The sequence below is a fragment of the Typopeltis vanoorti genome, chromosome 20 (genome assembly GCF_054136105.1).
Source record: "Typopeltis vanoorti isolate ZY-2024b chromosome 20, IOZ_Tvanoo_1.0, whole genome shotgun sequence".
NCBI lineage: Eukaryota > Metazoa > Arthropoda > Arachnida > Uropygi > Thelyphonidae > Typopeltis > Typopeltis vanoorti.
Window position 1 is genome coordinate 84920717 of NC_143568.1, and position 21784 is coordinate 84942500.

The 21784-nt window shown below is 34.1% G+C and overlaps 1 protein-coding gene across 1 annotated transcript in view; it reads right to left on the bottom strand.

Annotated features, from left to right (window-relative positions):
- The window catches only part of LOC150095621 (spliceosome associated factor 3, U4/U6 recycling protein-like), a 256994-nt gene that overhangs the window by 202232 nt on the left and 32978 nt on the right, over positions 1–21784 (bottom strand). Inside the window, exons 4-5 of the mRNA XM_090409926.1 lie at positions 3977–4155; positions 223–322 (exon numbers count right to left, since the gene is read on the bottom strand). Of these exons, the coding sequence (XP_090266052.1) occupies positions 223–322; positions 3977–4155 (279 nt within the window). The remainder of the gene's footprint in view (positions 1–222; positions 323–3976; positions 4156–21784) is intronic.

The window sequence follows — 21784 nt, forward strand, 5'->3', positions numbered from 1 at the left end:
TATGCAGACAGCAAGAGAGAAGCCAAAGACAGAAATATATGAAGATCTATAAGAATAAAACTCCTGGATGGAGATGACACTTGATAGAAATCATTCATAATAGCAACAAGTTGACAAACATACCTAACTAAATCTTATAAAAATTGCATTTAACTAATAGCCAAAGTAAACAATTATTCTTGTTAAATTTTTTAACACTAATTATTAACACCAGTTTCCTACCATGAAGAGGAACAGATAATTGTCTTTCATATATTGATAATATATGCCTCTTTTGATCCCTGATAGCTTTTTCTTGATTTGGACTTGAATCAGGAACAATCTAAATTAAAATAATAATCAGTTTTACATATAAAGCAAATATTTTATAGCACAATTTCTGAAACAAAGCTTTAAAGTTTGAAATTAACAAAGGCAGCTGCTATAATGAAGTACAGAAGAGATCTGTGAGGTCAATCAATGAACCTGCCAACATGTTAATGTATGTAATAATATTAAGTTCTGTACATCTGACAAAGATTCACCATTGCTAAGTACTCATTTTCAGATGTTGCAGTTTAAGCAGTACCTGCAACAGCTGCCAAATATGAACAGTTGCTGTCATAAGTCTGCAGATAGCTGCTAGTCTGCATCCACAGACTAGTATTCATTACCACAGGTGCATGGATCACCTGGGTATGCACGCTTCTTTTGAGATGATTGCCTGATAACATATACTACAGTTGTTAAATCCCTTTCTATGAAAATTTAGGATTTTTTTTTTTTCAGGATGAAGTTTCACTGTGGAATTTCTATTCAATCTCCATTTTCATACAACAATATTCTACATTGATGTATAGGAAAGCAGCTTATGTCATAAAACTCTACCTTATGGTCAGTTCCATGGTACACCATCTGACACCTACTCACATTCAATGTTAATTCGAATACAGGCTATCCAAAAAATCTGGATATGCTGTTGACAGTGAATCCTCTCTAGACCCCTCTCCAATACATCCTTATCCTCTTGAAAACCTGGAACCAAATATGCACACACGGTAATTAATATGTGGCCTGATCAAAGCCTTACACAAGGGAACCATAACCTATTTTGCTTCTGCATGTTAACATCCTCTTATTGTCATAATCTGTGACAACTGATTATGACAATAAGAGGATGTTGTCATAATCTGTTTTGATGTTCTTAGAATTTCAGCAATGTAGCCCCTAAACTTCAAGTCTGTCCACATCAATCCTGATTTCTCATCTCTTCCACCTCCTTCAAAATGTTCCCATTGATTGTATACTCTGCATCCATACCTTGCTTACCAAATTTCAAGCCCTTGTACTTTGCAACATTAAACTAACAGCTCCACTCGCACAGTCTATTGCAGTCCTCCTGCAAGGCCATGACATATGCTCTGCTTCTCATGGTTTTTCTCAACTTTGCATCATCAGCAAACAGCTACTTATCTCCAATATCATTAACATACAAGTAAAATAACAATGGCTCCAAAACAGATCCCTGCAATGCTCGACTAACAACCTTCCTCTTTTGGGATACCAATCCTCCATACACAATCTGCTGATACCTATTTGACAGTCAATCAGTTATCCAGCTCACTAGTTTGTTATCCAATCCAATCTGTTTCAATTTAGCTACCAGCTTGTCATGTGGCAGGCTATCAAAAGCCTTTCAAAAATCTAAACATACTGTATATGCATCTCTCTCTTATCCAGTGAAGTTACCTTGTTGTAATATGTAAGCAGATTGCTCTAAAGCATGGCCTCCCCTGAATAAACCCATACTGTACACCACAGAGAATATTGTTATTATCAATTCAATTCTGAATCGTAGTCCTCACCAACCCTTTCAAAAACCTTAACAACTCCAGACATATATTGGACTATAATTTGTGGTGCCAGTCTTATCCCACCTGAAATGGAACAATTTTTTCTCACTATCCACTCCTTTGGGATCTGACTGGTTGCAAGACTCATGTTAAAGAGGTGTGCCAATGGTGCTGTTAATTACCTAGAGCAGAGGTCGGCAACCTTTTAAATATGAAGAGTGCAATATAAAATTTGAAAATTACGGAGGGCTCATGACACAGGCATTTATTTTTTCTCTCATTTCAGGCTTAGAGATTCTATGACTAGTTATTTTTAAGAAAAACTGAGATTTCAAATTTTAACATTATTTTATTTAACTCGCTTTTACAACATATTTTTGTCATATATGAATGAATATAAAATATCATAAAAAATAAAATAATAAATTAATACAAAAAATATAAATTCAATAGGATTTAATGAGAAACTTGGCCTTGTACAACATCTGCTACTTTTTTTTTTTATAATCAAGCATATAGTTTGAAGTACCTGCTCTTAAACAATTATCCAAATGCGAGTCTGTAAGTTGAGATTGATATTTTGATTTCAAATATGCCATATTTGAAAACAGGGTCTCACAGTTGTATGTAGTTGCACAATATGAATAAATTTTTAGTGAGCATTTTCTCAGAATAGGAGAAGTATTTCTATCTACTAACTTCCAGAACATTTTGTCATCATGATGAGCTTTTAAAATTATATTGTTTTGTAAATCAATTATTTCCATTTCCAAGTCTTCTGTATTACTTAGCTTGAAGTAATTGGAAATTTTAGCAGGTATATTATCTTCAGTAATGTTAAACAGATTTAAGAAAAATCTAAGTTCTAAAGTCGCAAAATCTTGAAAGCAGGAAGAAAACTCTTCTAATAGTGTCTATGATTTTTATATATGACGCAGTGCTAAATGTTTTATATTTGGAAAATGTGACAACGAATTTTTCATCAGATGGGATTTCAATAGTTCCAACTTACACTTGAAAGCACTGACTGCACTAATCATTAAACTTTGCCATCATATCTGTTAGAAATCCAAGATCTATTAACCAATTTTTATTTTCTAATTCTTCATAAAAATCGCCTCTTCATGTAATAAATTCTTTTATTTGTGGCAAAAGAATAATAAATCGCTCAAATATTTTACATCTAACTTAAAACAATTGTGCTAACATTTGTCCAAATTTTCAATTACATGGTGTGTTTGTTCATTTGAATTTGAAATTTTCGATGTCATTAAGACAGATCACAAATGTTAACTTCAAATAAAATTCTATCGGAAGAGTTGCAACTGACATGCCACATAAACTTTGAGTCAGTGAGGCCAACTGCAAGCCCAACATGAAAGCAGCACACAAACAAGCAGCAATAAAATTCTACAAAAAGAGTTGCAACTAACATGCCATATAAACTTTGCATCAGTTCAGCCCACTTGCACAATGCAGAAGCAACACACAAATGAGAAGTCCTGTAGGTACGATAAACGTGAGAAACATTTCACGATTTGAACATGTTGAAGATACCTGTGGTGCAGATGTGGTATAAATATACGTGAATATGTTTGAAATGTTTTTGACTGTGTACATATGCATACATATATCTCATAGTGAAGGCAACCAATCTCAGTATATAAAAAAAAGCAATAAGAAAACCTTATATTGAAAAATTTCAAAAGCTTAATAATAAAGTTACTTCACAAGCAAACCTTTTTTTTTACCTAAGTTGGATATAACATGAATGAAAAACAAGAATATAATTTTTTGTTGACTATAATATAAGTACCATGATCTCTCAATTATCAACCCTTCAAATAATTAAACCCTCAGTTATCTGATCTTTGAATGAGTCACTTAGTCATCTGATACTAAGTAACCATACATTCAATTACTATCCTCTCACAGTTAACCAATCTAGAAACTGGTTTTCAACACAGTTAACTGAGAGATCAGTGTATTATGAACATTGAAACACTGCATCATAACATGCCAAGTTTATGTAATGAAGAACAGGTACATTGGTAGTTTAAAATATGAAGAACTGACAGCACTAATATTATCAATGATAAAGTGGGAAAAAAAAAAAAAGAATTATGCTGCATATATATACATACCTGCCTTAATATTACACTTTCAAATTCTCGATAAGCTTCCCAGATCAGTGCACCTTGTGTCACATGTAATCCTACAGCTACAAGGGCTCTTTCAAACACTTCTTGAACTTTCTGTAAGCCATCTTTCAGACCCATATTGCCAATTGTGAACTGAACATATTCTAGCCATACAGATACAGCTATTTAGTATAAAAGACAAGAAATATATAATAAAACACATAAATTAGTAATTAAAAAATCAGAAATATCCATATAGATACACTCAGTTCTCACTACAGCAAACCCAATAAGCGTAACTGTCAGTTATAGTGGATGGTTTGCTATAGTGAATATCCTTTAAAATAGTATTGTTGATAGGGGAGCTTTGGATAGGACTTGTGGGAGCTTATTATAGTGAGTTTGCTATAATGTTCACTATACTAAGAATTAATTGTAAAAACAGATGCTAACTGTCACGTTAATATATCACTACAATAAATCATACAAAAAAAAAAGCTGAAAAACAAATAGAAAAAAAAGTGGATGGGACATATTATTCCATACTAGATATAAATTGCTTCCTTTTTTTTTTTTCACACAAAAAGAAAGATAAATTATAACGATGAAGATTCGACCTTTTAATCCACTTCTGTTGCCACTAAAGCACTTCTAAAAGTTTATATAAAGCATTTTACAACTTTATTTCAGTTTGGAAGAGTTAGAGCAGAATTTCCTTTAATTGTTGATAATTCCAGTGCGCTATCATTATCATCATCATTATGATTATTACAAGAAACCTCCAGGAAGTCAGGGACTCACTGAGAGAGGCCACATATCATTCACACCACGTCATACTTTCTCTTGAATTCATTCACACTATCTGAACTAATAACCTCCAAAGACAGGTCATTCCAGTCATGCAGCGCTCTATGAGAGAAATACTAGTTCTCACCCTTTTATTGACTGCATTTGTTCTCAACTTCCATGGATACCCTCTTGTCCTCTCCTCATCCTCCATAAAGTAAAAAAGTTCACACAAGATACTACCTACAAACTTCTGAAAGAAGTTTGCAAGTCTCTATCATATCATTCCTCTTTCTCCAGTTCACAAATTCTCAATCGCTTCTCATAATCTATATTCCTAGTCCCAATATCATCTTTAACACTCTCCTTTGCACTCTCTCCACTGTAAGCATCACCCCAGAAACCAGGAGACCAGATCTGTGTGCAACAGTCCAGACGATGTTGTATCAAAGCCTTTTAAATAGGTAACATAACTTCCTTATTCTTACATTCCAGTGGTTGTTTCAGCACTTCTCTGAGTTGTATTCACAATTTTTTTGCTATATGACCTCTACTAAAACTCTAAGATCCCTAGTCTGGTCAATTTCTTTTAGTATAATTTCACCAACATAATATGCCTTTGTTGCACAAAAGTGTATAAATTAACATAATAAATTTAGTTTAATCCTTTATCCAAGTGTGAGCAAACAAAGTTTGTGGCTGAAAATATCTTCAAGACTGAGGAAAGGTAGTGCAACACCAGGCAACTCGTATAAATTAACATTTACTAACATTGATCTGACAACCATTCTGACATGCCCACAATTAGCTTATTCAAATCATTCTGCAAGTACTACATATCAGTCATATTCCTGAATACCCTGTCCATCTTTGCACGGTATTTGCAAATATTTTCAGCAACTCATTTCTGTATGCAATCTCTTAACAACTTTTCCAAAATATTCACCATCATTCCAGAGATAAGATACTAATAGGTAGATGGACATATCAGTTTTTTCACCACCCTGGTGGATTATCATACATTCTTTCCGCTCCTGAGACTCAAATTACATAGCCAAGTTAAAGGAACAGCCAGTTCAGCTGGACACTCTTTTAGCATCCGTGCTGATATTCCATCAATCCCTACTGCTGAATTCATATTCAGTTTGTGCAACAACTCTAGTATCTCCACCTGATGTACCTGAGTTTTTTCTGCAAGTGTAGAGTTAACATTGAGCTGAATGTTGCATATACTAGATTGATAGCTTTTAGCAAAATGGGTACTCATTAGCTGAACAGTCTCTTCTTCATCTGCCACTTGCATGCCATTTCCATTGGCAACAGTTATTCTTTTACATTCATTCTTTCTTTTACTTGCAACATAACAATAGAATTCTATTGGGTTATCTTTAGCTTGCAGTTTTTTTTCATAGTCATGCTTAGCTTTACATAAAATAGCTGTAATGCTTCTGGTACCTTATAATTTTCATAGCTGACATCATAGCATACTGTATTCCTTCCACATCCATCATCTTTTTCTTAAGAATCTTTTGCTTAATAAGACTGCACATCCATTTAATTCTCATCCTGTTTATACATCGAACTCTAGGAGCACATTCCAATATCGCATCACGATATATTTCTGAAATATTTTCCATGCACTGCTGATATCCTTCCCATCCAGCAACCAATACTATGAGATCAAACCTAGTATTCTTCTCAGCTGGTCATAATTTCCTGCTTTGAAGCTAAGTGCTTGCAACCTTTTTAAATGAAATATCCATATACTTAGCCACTTCTCATGTCATGACAGAATGATCACTGTAACCAACCAGAAACATACCAGTCACGTCTTTTGCGGAACCTCTCCCCCAAACAATATAATCAGGTGTAATATTTTTTGACTAAACAATCTGAATTTCAAGTTGTCACAGCTACAATACAGAGAAGTATAATAGCTGAAAACTGAAATATAAATGTGAGCACAGGTGGCAAAAATTCTGGTCATCAGATATTAATATATAATTCTAATTATTCAGATCAATGTTTTATTGAAGGGTAGTTCTTGCTAAAGAAAAGAAAATGCCAATTTTTGTATAAACCAAATTAAAAGATCATGAATTCCAAATATAACTTTTTTTCATCATGCTTCATCAACTTTCCATAGAATTTTTATTTACGAGATAATTAAGTCTTAATTGAGTGTACATAATATTCTCACTTATCACGGTATGATATGAACACAGTATGAACATATCATACCGTGAAATCTATTACAAACATGTCTGACAAACACATAAGCCTATCCACGCGTATTCTCACTTATCATGAAATTTTGATATAAGTAAGACAAAACTTGTCTGCCAATTGTGTCAATTTAAAAAAATCACCATTTTTTAAACTGGCACAAATGGCAGATAGAGAAAAATATGCATTCATTTTAATGGTAATGCTGTTAGCTTTACTTTGGAGAATGCACAGCCATGCCTTTTGCATCACACAGTACTAAAGCAAATTGAAAAGAAAAAAATAATAATAAATAAATAAACATTGGTAATGGGGACATTAACAATGTAATGGGATATAAGTAAGACAAAACTTGTCTGCCAATTGTGTCAATTTAAAAAAATCACCATTTTTTAAACTGGCACAAATGGCAGATAGAGAAAAATATGCATTCATTTTAATGGTAATGCTGTTAGCTTTACTTTGGAGAATGCACAGCCATGCCTTTTGCATCACACAGTACTAAAGCAAATTGAAAAGAAAAAAATAATAATAAATAAATAAACATTGGTAATGGGGACATTAACAATGTAATGGGATATTGTCATGAAATTTACTCACAAGACAGCAAAACTGCTGCAGTCTCATGAGTACTGCCTATACTTTGCTTATTAGCGAGTTTCTCTATAAGAGAAACTCGCTAATCAGCAAAGTATGTCATCAGTATGTGCTTCATTCATACAAAATGGTTCACCCTGCTTGAAAAGTAGGGTGAACCATTTTAAATGAATTTACTGACAAGTTAATTAGCTTGTTTTTTAGTTAGTCCTCTTCTAACTTATGTATTGCAGCAGTAAGTAGCAAAATTGCTACAACTGCATGTGCTTTAAAAACCCACTTATTTTAACTTTATATGATTTATTCATATAAAGTTAAAAATTCAAATGAATTTTTTGACTGATTAGTACTATAGAAACTTTTCTGAATTACTGCATAAGGAATGATCATTTTAGAAGAAAGCTTAAATTTTAAGTAGCTATAATAAGGTATAAGAAACCCATAGCTAAATGATATCTCAATTTCCAATACCAGCCTTTTATAACGTCTCTTTAAAGACAACCATAGTATTGTGGAAAACTCATATTTAGAACTGCCTAATGAACACTTACTGATGCTCTGTCAATCAGCAGTATTGAGGGATAAGCATGTTTGCAGCAACTTATTTCTGCAATTTGTAGACAGAACGAGTATGTCTCTTTTGTATGGGTACTTTTCAAACATATGTTATTTACTTCTTTTAAATATCAAGCCACCACCACATGGAAAGTCAAAAATCTATAACTCAAGAGTGGTGTATGTGGACAAGTGGCTGAAAGAGAAGGAATCTGATGATTTTTTTTTGTTGATTGGTTTTTTTTCTAAGTTGGTACATCTGTCATAAGCATTCACATGAAATTGCAAGTCATTCTATCAAGTAGTTTTTTATTGAGCTGTCAGAAGTCAAAGTGTTGTCTGTATCCCTTCAAATGCATAAAATCGAGTATCGTGCAGTTATAGAATTCTTTGTAAAAGAAGGTTTAATGCCAAAAGAAATTCATTCTAAGTTCATAAAATTTATGGACACTCTTCTCCTTCATTTTCGACAATTAAAAAAATGGGCTGCCAAGTAAAAACGCGGCCATACCAGCTTTGAAGATGATCCATGTGAAGGACATCCAAAAAGTGTAACAACACCAGAAATCACTGATCAGTGCACGATATGGTATTAGATGACTGGCAAATCAAAGTGCATGAAATTGCTGAGACTATAGGCATTTCAAAAGAATGTGTAGGATATATTTTGCATGATTTTTTTTGTTGATTGGATTATACATTATGAAGAAGGTTGTTCTAATTCTATTATATTATAGCTACTTAATTGTCTCCATCCCCACTCCCAAGATTTTTCATCTTGCGCAAATCAAATGAAAATGCTCTGCGCAAGATGGGTGCTGTACTGATCAAAAATGCAGTCGCATGAAAATCTCTGAATGGTGCTTGGAGCTTTTTAACAAGAATAAAACTGATTTTGTGCATCAACTTATTACTATGGATGAAACTTGGATTCAATCATAATCCAAACAGCAGTCAAAACAGTGGACACACGCCGGCTGTTCAATGCCAAAGAAGACAAGGTCATGGCATTGATGTTTTGAGATGCTAAAGGCATTTTATTTATTAATTATCTTGAAAAGGGTAAAACAATAACCGGGGAATATTATTCCGTTTTTTTAAACCAGACTAGACGAAAAAGTTCGTGAGAAAAGACTCGGTTTGCAGAAGAAAAAAATCATATTTCTTCAGGACAATGCACCTACACACAAAGGTGTTTTGGCAATGGGAAAATTAAGGGATCTGCACTATGAATTCTTGGGACATCCACACTATTCCCCAGATTTGGCTCTCTCTGACTTCTATCTCTCTTCCCAAAACTAAAAATCTTCCTCGCTGATCAGCGTTTTTCTTCGAATCAAGAGGTGATTGCAGCTGTAGAGGAGTATTTTGCAGATCTTACTAAGAACCACTACAGGGATGGGATAATGGTGCTGGAGCATCACTGGAATAAATGTATTAGTCTTAAGGGAGATTATGCTGAAAAATAAAAATAATTTTAAAATTATAAATTCGTTTTTTCATTGTTAGGCCGAGAAATTTTCAGATCACCTACATATTTGAGAAAAAATAACTCGAGTCAGTCTGACAGAAGACTTTATTAAGCAAATTGCTGTCTTCGAGACAGCATATTTATGAAAGATTTTGATGCCCAACCCATATGTTAGAGTACTAAGGGTTGACGAATTTGGAATTTACAGATTCTATATTCACCAACAGTGTCTACTTACCATGATTAATTAGGAACAAAAACATGTGAGTGAATTTCATGATTTGTGAAACCATGGAGCAGCCCTATTTATTTTTTATTTTTTTAATAAAATTACCATATTTTTCCGTGTATAAGACAAACCCTACTTTTTTGAACCTAAAATCAGTATTTTAAACATCTCCACTGCCTAATCATACACTCAGTGGGAGGAAGTCCAAACCGTCTCTCTCTGAAGCTTTATTTCCATTGTTCATTTGCGTAATTAATGACTTTCAACTTGAATTTTGAAGAATATGACAATCGTTTTTTATTTGCGGACATTTTTATGGGCTAGTGCTCAAAATATTGTTAATGCATTAACTTACTCCACCAACGAGTTGCATATGAATAAATGCTTTCAGAGTTCTGATTGGTTTATTCAGAATCGGCTGTTAATGACGTCAATCAACAGAATTAACAAAGGCTAATGATTGGTGGAAGCCTGTTCACGGAGACAAGGTACCGGCAGTTTTGCCAAGGCAACCACGGGTCACTCAACTAGTTAACCCCCTGTGTATTAGACGACCCCCAATTTTGGTCTAAAAATTTTAGAAAAAAGTTATTTACTTTTTTACTGTCTTATAGATAGACAGAAAAATATGATATTTGCCAGTTTCACTGGTCAAGTGGTTAGCTTATCTGCTCTTCAACCAATAGGCTGTGAGTTCAAATCCTAATGCGAGCAGCACTGATGTTTGTGAATGTATTTAGGTACGAGATGAATTTCATTATTCAGTGAGACCACCCTGCTGAAGTGGCTTGAAAAAGTTCAATGTTTGATCTCTAGAACAGGTTTTCTGAACTACTATATATATATCAAATGAATAAAAAAATAGGGAAAAAAATCCTTAGCCAACTCATGGTACAAATATACTATAGGATTACAAAACCTTATGTAATGAGTTTTGAAGAGGGACCACATAAAATTTAAATTATTACTTTAAGTTGCTAATACAATAATATACAGATGAAGCTTTAAAGAGTGTATAAAAAATCTATTCATAGCCTTTGCTTTTCAAGAAACAGAAAAGTGAAAATAAGTTCAACTTTAAATTATCCTGTAATGAAAAAAAAAAAAAAAAGTGAAAAATTTAACAAAAAAATTAAAAAAAAAAATTAAATGAAAAATACATATTTTGGAAACTTGCTCAAAAAACAAACTTGAAAATTATAAAAAGATATATTAAAAATGCTAAATCATCAATCAGATTAGCCACAAACTTTTTCAATCTACCAATTCTGCTTCTGTTTGTAACATATTCGCTAGCACCACTTTTTCTTTTCTATAGGTATATCCATCATAAATGGGAATGATAAGAGTAGGTTCAGGCCCTAACGAAAAAATTGTCTCCATCCCCCACTCACAGCAAGGGCAGGCTGGCTAATAATGACACCACTGAGAAAAAGATAAAAACATGCAACACAGTTGACCCCTTTCAGACCACTACTATGTACTGGAAATTTGTACTGGCTTTCTCCTCTCTCTCTCTCTCACTGATCAATTCAAAAATTATGAAAATAATAAAGTTTGCTTGTAACAACAAAAATATATCCTAAACAGTAATGAAGAGAGCAGATTCAAGCCTTAATAAAAAAAAAACGCACCCCCCGTCCCCCAAGAAAGGACACACTGGAGCAAACTTCATGCTTAAATATATTTTATGCTTATTTGTTTAATGGTGTGTATGTGTTTGTGTGCACGTGTGCGAGAGATAGATGAACTAGAGGTGTTTAGAATATCAGTAAATCTTAATGTGAATAAAGATTTACATTAAGATTGGATGAAATGTCAACCCAAATGCAACTGTACAGAGTTGGCTAACTAAGTTTCTTAGGTATATGAAATGGAAAGAATTAAGAAACAAGTGATCAAAATCATGGTACTTTATAGTGTTTCCAATGAGAGGTTTGAAAGTTAAAAATTTAGCTAAAAGAGGAAAAAAGTACTAAAAGGGTTTTATAGAGTAGATGCTAAAGAAATTTTATAATACATAAGTGAACAAGTAGAGAACAAGGGATTCAAATTCCTAGAAGTCATGTAAGGGTGTGATTAGCAAGGATTTGTGGGCTAAATTTTGCACATGGAGAGTAGTGAATGTGTTAAGTACGGTGCCAGAGGTGGTCATGGGTATTCTGTTAATAAATACAGGTTGGCCCTTGAACAATGCAGTTGTTAGGAGTGCTGACCCCCCTCCCCCTGGCATTGTTCGAAAATCTGCATATAACTTTTTTGACTCCCAAAAACTTAACTACTAATGGCCTACTGTTTACTATTTACTACAAGCCTTATTGATAACATATACAGTCGATTAACACATTTTATATGGTATGTATGGGTATATATACTATATTCTTACAATAAAGTAAGCTAGAGAAAAAAAATGTCTAAGAATTATTGGGGAGAAAACACTAAACCATGGTGGAAAGTTGTTTTTATTAGGATTTCTAGATTTTGGAAAGGTTTGATACAGTGAAACATAAAAGGCTTTTTGACATTCTAGAAAATATTGATATTGACTCTTATGACTTGGAAATTTTAAAGAGATTATATTGGTCACAAACAGTCTCAGTGTGTGTAAATGAAGAGGAAACAGGAGAATTCCCAGTGAAGAGAGGAGTTAGACAAGGATGCAAGTTATCACCATTATTGTTTAACCTTTATAGTGAACAGATGCTTAGAGAGGCAGTTGAGGATGTAGAAGAAGGAATAAAAATAAATGGAAGAATCCTTAATAACTTAAGATATGCAGATGATGTAGTGGTGATGGCAGAAAGTGAAAATGGATTACAACAAATTGTTCAAAGAATTGAAAACTCTTGTAAAGAGTACGGACTAAGGATTAACACAAAAAAGACCAAGATAATGATAATTGGCAGAAAAATAGGAGATAATGTAAAGATAAGATGTGGAGGAAAGATTTTAGAAAAAGTGGAAAGATTTCAATATTTAGGTAGCTGAATCTCAGAGAAAGGAACTTCAGAGGTTGGACATTAGAAATAGAATAGGCAAAGCTAAATCGGCATTTATGGAAATGAAGAGAATTTTAATAAACAAGATTAAAATAGGTGTTAGAATTGGAATAGTTAAAGCAACAGTTTGGAGTATTGCAAGTTATGGAAGTGAGTCATGGACACTCAGAAAGAGAAATATGGAAAGAATTAATGCACTGGAAATGTGGTGTTATAGAAAGATGGAAAAAATTAGCTATACAGAGAGAATATCAAATCAAGAAATTTTAAGAAGAGTTGGGATGGAAAGAACACTGTTCAAGAATATTATGCAAAGAAAGACCAGATTTGCAGGACATCTTCTGAGAGGTTCTTCAGGACACCTGACAAGAACTATATTACAAGGGAAAGTTGAGGGAAAGAGAAGATGCGGAAGACCAACTAGAGAGTGGTTCAATGATATCGTGGAATGGACTGGACTGGTTTAAGCATGATGGAGACAACAGACAGAGAGAAATGGAGAAGAGTTGCTCATCTGCTGCAACCCTCTTGCTAGAGGATGCTACTGGACGATGACAAGAGAAAAAAAAATGTTAGTAAAGAAAATCATGAGGAAGTGAAAATAGTATTTATCGATACTGTAAGTTTATGTTGCCTGTTTACAAGATGAATTGTCAGTCAGTGAGTACCTACATCAATATTGTCTTATATGATACAAAACACTGTACATGTTATACACTATATATTACTAACACCGACATCAAAAATGAAAAGATAATGTGAAAAAGAAATTATTCATATGTATTTACAGGTATAACGATTCATGCATTGATAATGAAGAATCCGCAATATGATTGCTGTATGGTAGCCTAGTGCAATCGATATGATTGCTTCATAGGAGCCTAGCCTATATACTAATGAAGGAATCATTATAACATTTTTATTTTATGCTAATTATTAAATTTAACTAATTAATTAATGAAAGTAATTTTATGCAGTTATGATTTAATACTGCATCCTTTCATTTGTTTACATTTCTCTTGATATGTGCAAGTTCTGATAAATTTTAACTGTTTATAACAGATTAGTGTGTATTTTATGGTGGTAAATGATAAAATAGACTAGTATTTACATACATTTTATACATTCATGACATACCTAAGGATGTCACGAATGCATCCTTAAGTATGTAAAAATTAAGAAATTTTTTCGATAAAAAATATCAAAAAAATTAAGAAAATTTTTTCGATATTTCTAGGCTACTAGGGATTCGTCTGGGAGTTTTTTTAAATTGTCGCAAATCTCAAAAAATTTTCCGAAATATTTAATCATGAAAAAACCTGTACACGTAATAATAATATAAATAATAATAATAAAAAACACTAATAAAAACTAATAATACTATTAATAATAATAAAAGCAAAGCTAATAATAATGGTAAACCCTTGCTGAATTTCTGTGCAAGGATATGAACTAGTTATACGCAATGTTGCAACATAAAGATGTGCACAAATTTATTAGAGAAGATGCAAGAAATAATAAGTCTCACTGACTATGATACTGTTGATAGCAATATCTTCACACTGGTTCAGGACACAAGGGTATACAAAAGATTTGAAACAGGAAGTGATCACTCTTTAATAACTAAAACACTTTTTTTGAATGTTAGTCAAATGGGTTTTAATTTATTGTCCTACACGTTTCGCTGATTTTTGCTATCAGCATCTTCAGGGAATACAATTGGTAAGCTATATGAAGGTAACAGACTAGGTTTTAACTGACAGTACTAATTCATACAAAATTAGTATTGTGAGAGACAATGTGCATGTCTCGGAAACATGATTTATTTGTTACGAGACATCTGATTAAAGCTTTCCAAATTTCCGGTAGGATTAGACCTTGATTCTTATTTAAGTTTCCTATTGAACGGGCGACCATAGCAGCCTCCTTGAAGGCTGGAATGATAGCTCTCTTCTATATAGGGCATATGACTCTCATCCCACTCAATGAGATGGTTGGTAGAGGCAAAGTGGCAAGAAAGGCCTGAAATATCTTGTCTGTTGTTTTTGACATATCCTATGTGTTCTTTCTGTCTCATTTCGAAGCTTCTAGAGGTCCCAGAAACTTAGCATTATCTATATGCTTAAGAAAAGAGCTATACATTACACAACAGACCAAGATGACTTACAAAAAGAATTAATTACAATATCCAGAGAGCTATCCTTAAATGGTTATCCTAAAAGACTCTACAACAATATCCTCTTTTCGGATATACCACAAAGACAATGTGATGACACCCAATACATCAGTACTATAACTATTCCATTTGTCAGCAGTATTTCCAAAAAATTGGCTATCCTTCTAAAACCACACAATATTAGAGTAACATTCAAGCCAGTCAATACTATTCGGAAATTTTTAAGATCACCGAATTGAAGACCTTCATCCATTCTACAAGTACTCTGGAGTATATAATATACCTTGCTCCTGTGGTGTCATTTACGTTGGTCAGACCTCTAGAAGCTTCGAAACAAGACAGAAAGAACACATAGGATATGTCAGAAACAACAAACAAGATATTTCAGGCCTTTCTTGTCACTTTGCCTCTATCAACCATCTCATTGAGTGGGATAAGAGTCATATGCCCTATATAGAAGAGAACTACCATTCCAGAACCTTCAAGGAGGCTGCTACGGTCGCCCGTTCAACAGGAAACCTAAATAAGAATCAAGGTTTAATCCTACCGGAAATTTGGAAAGCTTTAATCAGATCACTAAACATCAAAAAAATGAACTTTCACGCCAATTACATGTCTCGTAACAAATAAATCATGTTTCCGAGACATGCACATTGTCTCGCACAATACTAATTTTGTAGGAATTAGAACTATCAGTTAAAACCTAGTCTGTTACCTTCATATAGACTACGAATTGTATTCCCTGAAGATGCCGATAGCAAAAATCGGCAAAACATGTGGGACAATAAATTAAAACCCACTTGACTAACATTCAAAAAAAGTGTTTTAGTTATTATACAAGTAGTCAAGGAAGAAAATCACTGATCACTCTTTAGTTTTGAAAAGGATAAAATTAATTATCATAGTGAAAAGAAAAGTTGAGCAAGTTTCAGAAGTGAAATGTAAATTCAAATACACAAATATTATTCCAGATAAAATGAAAAAGTTTGAAAACAAGAACCAAACCTTAGGGATTCTGTGGAACACCCTAAAGAAAACAATGAGTGAAACAAGTAGTGAGGTCTGGACAGCAAAATCAGGAACCCATGGTTGACAGGAAGATGAGGTAGTCAAGGAAAAGCTGAAAGCATAACAAAAGTTTCTGGAAAGTAAGTCAGCTTGTACTCTGAAAGAATTCTTTCTTTCTTTCTTTCACTACGCATTATTCCCGCTTCCTATGCAGGGTCCACGTGTTACTTACATGCGACTACTTGTTAGTACCACTCCCAACCGACCTGTCGCCTAGTCTGCCGCTGGGGGGGGGAATATACTTTTGGCTGTAGAAGCATATGTTCATGGGGCCAGTTTGCCTGCTTGCGGGATGAAAAACGCTAGATAAACTGGCAGAAAAAACCTACTGCCCGCACCCAAGACCGGGCTAACTTGGCTATGCCCGAGGAAGAAACTCAAGTTCCTCAAGTCTTTGACGGGAATCGAACCTGGAACACTCCTTTCCCAGGCAATACTGAGAAAAATGTAAAAAAGTGAAGTACTATGACTGTTTTGAACACTGTCTTGTATACTGCTAGTTTGGTGTTTTGGCTAATTTCTCTCTTATTCCATATAAAGGTATTCAACTAGATTCCCACCATACTAGCTTTACTTATTCGATTGTCTATTTCCAAATTAATTTGCATCTTCATTAAAAACTGCCTAAATAGCAGAAATATTTTACTTGTTCTACAGGTTCTCCATTGAGAACCTGTAGTTTTCTCTATTCCTATTTTCATATTGTTTAGTCTTTTTATTCCTAATGTTCGTGTCAAATTTGTTACATTTGCACTGGATGTGTTTAGAATATATCTACATAAAGCAAAGAGCTAAATTTAATATCTCCAGTCTGATTCTAATATTAGGTTTAATGCCACTTTCTTTCATAACACAATCTATATATTACTATATATAGATTGCATTATGAAATCTATATATCCACACAATCTATCATACCTCTACTTGACATTAACAGAAAAAGGCACTCGCAACTGTCTCTGGCAACCCATTCTACTCATTCACAACTCTCCAAGCAAAAAATCTAGTTCTCACACCCCACACTTTTATTCAACTTCCAGGTATGACCCCTTGCTCTGGTCCCTCTAGCCAACAGTGCCATCCTATAAAACCCTTTAAGCAACTTCAATGTTTCTATCGTATTCCCTCTTTTTCTATCAACCAAACTTCTGCAATCCACACACCCTCAATCTACCCTCATAGGGAACATTCCACAGGCCACTCACCTCTGAATCCTCTCCACTGCTTCCTCATCCCAAAGAAACTAAGAGTACATAGTGATCCAGATGTGGATGTATCAAGGTTTATAAAGAGGAATAACAACTTCCCTACTCTACTTGTTAATGTGTTCTTCAATATCCAAGCATTCTTATGGGCAACCTTCGCAATATATCCTCGAAACTTTAACTCTCTGTCAACCACCACTCCTAAATCTCTAGCTTCATCTATTTCCTGGAGTACAGTGCCATCAATGTGAGACATGGCTTGTAGTCTATTTATCCCAAAATGCATAGCTTTACATTTCTCCACATTAAACTGATGCCCATTATCTTTTGTCAATACTGATGGCCTACTTAAATCATCCTGCAAGTTCTTCGCACCACCTTGATTAACTACCTAATTTAATATCTAAATTCTACCTAATTTCGCATCATCAACAAACAACTGAATATTTCCCTTCAGGTTATTTTCTATATCATTTATGTACAAATTAAACAACAATGGTCCCAGCACTAAACCTTGTGGCACACAACTAGTCATCTGTTTTCACCTCGATTCTGCACCTCCGTATACCATTTTTTGATATCTATCCAGCAACCACCCTCGTATCCACTTAACCAGTGCCGTATCCATTCCCATTTGTTCTAATTTGCGCAACAGAGTTCCATGTGGTATTCAGTCAAATGCATCTGAAAATCCATCAAAATCATCATGTAGCCATTTCTTTTATCCAACTCAGCTGTTACGCTATTGTAACAAGTTAGTAAATTACAAAACGCATCATTGACCATTCACAAAGCCATGTTGCCCCTCATACAGATAAATATTCTTATCCACCCATAGTTGATTCTCTTTTTGATCAATTTTTCCGGTATATACGTTAACCACCAGCCCTGAGATACTGATTGGTCAATAATTTACTACTGCAGTCTTAGAACCTCCCTTATGCAAGGGAATTACTTTGCCCTCTTTCCATTCTCTTGGAACTCTACCAGAACTGAGACTTAAATTAAACAGCCAAATTGGGGTGCTTAAAGGTCAAAGCTATATAACTGAGAGGAGACCTCCACATTGCCTTTAAAGGAATGTGGAGAACCGACAAGGGCATCTGACCTAAGGTTATCTAGGTTGTCTGCAAGGATAGAAAAATCAGAACTCCATGCTGGACACAGGAAGTTAAAGAGGCAGTGAAGGAAAAGAAGAAAGCATATCAAAAGTTCCTGGCAAATAAGTCAACTTTTGCTCTTAGAGAATACAGAGACAAATGTAAGAAAGTGAAACATTGTGTAAAACTAGCTAAACAAAAGTCATGGGAGAACTTTGGTAAGAACATAGAAAATAAATATCAAGAAGGTGGTAAGATATTCTGGAGGTTGTTGAAGAAGCTCAGAAGTGGAGGAAAGAGTGCTGTAAAAGGAGTTAGAGATAAAGGTGACATGAAAACAGGAGAAAAAGATACCCTTGAAGTATAGAGTAATTACTTTGAAAAACTGCTAAAAGAAACAAGCAGTGATGATAGAACAGTGGTAAAAAAACATTGACCATGCATGCAGTCAGGAATACATATCCATACTTGAAGAAGAAAAAGCCATCAAAGGCTTTAAATGTGGAAAGGCAACAGGAGTAGATGATATTCGACCAGAAATGATGAAGTATGGTGGCACAAAAGTCTTGCAGTGGCTGCACTGCATAGTTCAGAAGGCCTGGACAGAGGGACGATTTCCCAATGATTGGAGTAGAGCTCTAATAGTACCCATATATAAAAAGGGAAATAAAACTGAATGTGAGAATTATAGAGGTATTTCCCTACTGAGTGTTCCTGGTAAGATATATGCAAATATACTTGAGAAACGGTTGAGAAGAATTGTAGAAGAAAAGCTTGGTGAAGAACATGCTGGATTCCGGCCAAATAGAGGCTGTCAGGATCAGATCTTCACTTTATGACAAATAGTGGAGAAAGCATGGGAATATAACAAAGATCTGTATTTAAGTTTTGTCGACCTGGAAAAGGCATATGACAAGGTGCCAAGAGAGAAGTTATTCAATACGCAACGGTTATATGGTGTCAATGGGGCATTATATCAAGCAATACTTAGTCTGTATTTGAGTTGTAAGTCAGCGGTTAGAATTGAAGGAAGTACAGGAAGATGGTTTAATGTTAAATCTGGTGTCAGACAAGGATGTAGATTATTCTCTGTTATTCATTATTTATATGGATCACATTATGAAGGAAAGTGGTATTAAACATGATATCAAAATTATAGATGTTAATGTCACCTCTTTGCTTTATGCAGACGATGTTATACTTATCAATAAATTCACTACGAATCTGCATGATTCCTTGACTAAATTGAATAACTGTTTGTAATAGATATGGTATGAAGGTCAGCAATAAAAAGACAAAGACAATGAAAATACGCAGAATCATTGAAAATATCAACTGCATTGCGAACGGAGAACCTGTGGAACAAGTAAAACATACGATTTCACCTACGATTTTTAGTGAAGATGGTAAATTAAATATGGAAATAGGCAACAGAATCAACAAAGCTGGTATAGTAGGAAGTCAATTGAATAAATTCATATGGAATAAGAGAGAAATTAGTTGGAACACTAAATTAGCTGTATACAAGACAGTGTTCAAACCAGTTTTAACTTATGAATCTGAGAGCTGGGTCAGTAGTAAAACACTTGACCAAAAACTAGAGACTGCAGATATGAGAATCCTGAGAAAGATTAGAGGCGTGAACAGATGGCATCAATGGCAATATCATATTAAAAAAAAGAGGATATTAGGAAAGTACTTGACATTGTCAGCATCCAGGAATGCGTTGGCAGAGCTAATCTCAGGTTGTATGGTCATTTAAACAGAATGGGCGAGGAAAGATTGGCAAAACAAGTGTTCTCTGTCAGGTTGGCAGGAAAATGACCCAGAGGAAAACCAAGATATAGGTGGATTGATACGGTACAAAGTGCCTTAGACGATAGAAATATAAGATCTGGTATTGTTGGAGTCTTGACAAGTAACAGACTGATATGGAGGAAAAATTGTAGATAGGAAGTTAGTAATGATGTAAATTTTTCATGTAGTACTATCATATCCTGTACGCCCCCCTTGAAGGTACATGGCAGGAATTTGATGATGATGATCAAAGACATTGCCAGTTCCCTTGCACATGCTTGCAAAACCCTAGCTGATATCCCATCTAATCTCATAATTGTATTTCCCTTGAGATTCTGCAGGATCCTAAGAACCTCCGATTCATTCACCTTGGTTCCCACATTAGTGTCTGTCACAAAGCAGTAACCTCACTAGGATAATATACCCTTGCAAAGTGGTCACTCAATAATTCAACTATTTAGCTACTTCTGTCTCCTTGTGACTTGATAATTTGAATACATGTGCAAATTTTTCTTTCCAATGAGTATTTCTGAAAACAATGTTTTATTATTTTAAAAAATGTTAAGGAAAAATTAAATAGAAAATATACATCTCAGCAGTTCATATTACTATCATATGCAAGTGCAACTCTGTATTTTTAGAGAGAAGAGGGAGGACATACTGATCGCCTAGATTTACTTTTGATGCTTTTGTAGATAATGTGTAGTGGTATAATCATAAACTAGAATCATCACCAGATATTCATGTCATGCATAATATATGTATAATATAATATAATATAATTATAATATACAGAAAACTCCGCTTAACGCGATTAACAAATCCATCAATTAATGTGCGTAAAGCAAAATCGCGTATGCATACTCTATATTAGAGGATAAAATCATCAAAGTTAATAAAAATCAACTGCTTAAATTTTTATTTAATGCCTAAACATTTGTTTGAGCTACTTTTTCACAAAAAAAAAAAAAAATTTAAGTAAAGATGTTTGAATAGTGCTCTACTTTTTCATCTTGTCATGCAATTTGAGACAGCTAGGTGACTGCTTTATCAAGATTTCGTCAGACTTCGAAACTACATTCCATATCAGAATCAGCATCAAACAAAATTTCCTTAGCATGCTTAATGTGACTGAAAACTAGCTCATGTTCTATTGCAGTTAGCTTCTTAGTTGTAACATTCTCTTCTTGTTTGCATTCTTATCTTCTTCTTCTTCTTCATATGCATGCTGTTCTCCTAGTTGAAGGTGAACAGCATGCATATGAATCATTCTTGCTTAACTGTTCCTAATGGGAATTGAGCAAGTTTCTCATATCTGCATTATACAGTTCATTAAATCAAGTTCTTTCCAATTGTGCTGATTTCTTTAATAATGTTATCAGTCGGGTTATTAAAACCAATGAAATCATTTGCACAGTGAGGTAAGACCTTTTGCCACACGGTTCCTTTATTACTGCAGCTTTCTTTATCAGTCTTTCTCTTTTCCATATCAGGGTTTGAATATAATAAAGCCTTTTAGGTATCTAAATTAAAATAAAATGTAGGAAAAGTGATTGAGCAAGAGAACAGAGATTGCACGTGCACTTGCGATGATAGCTTTGA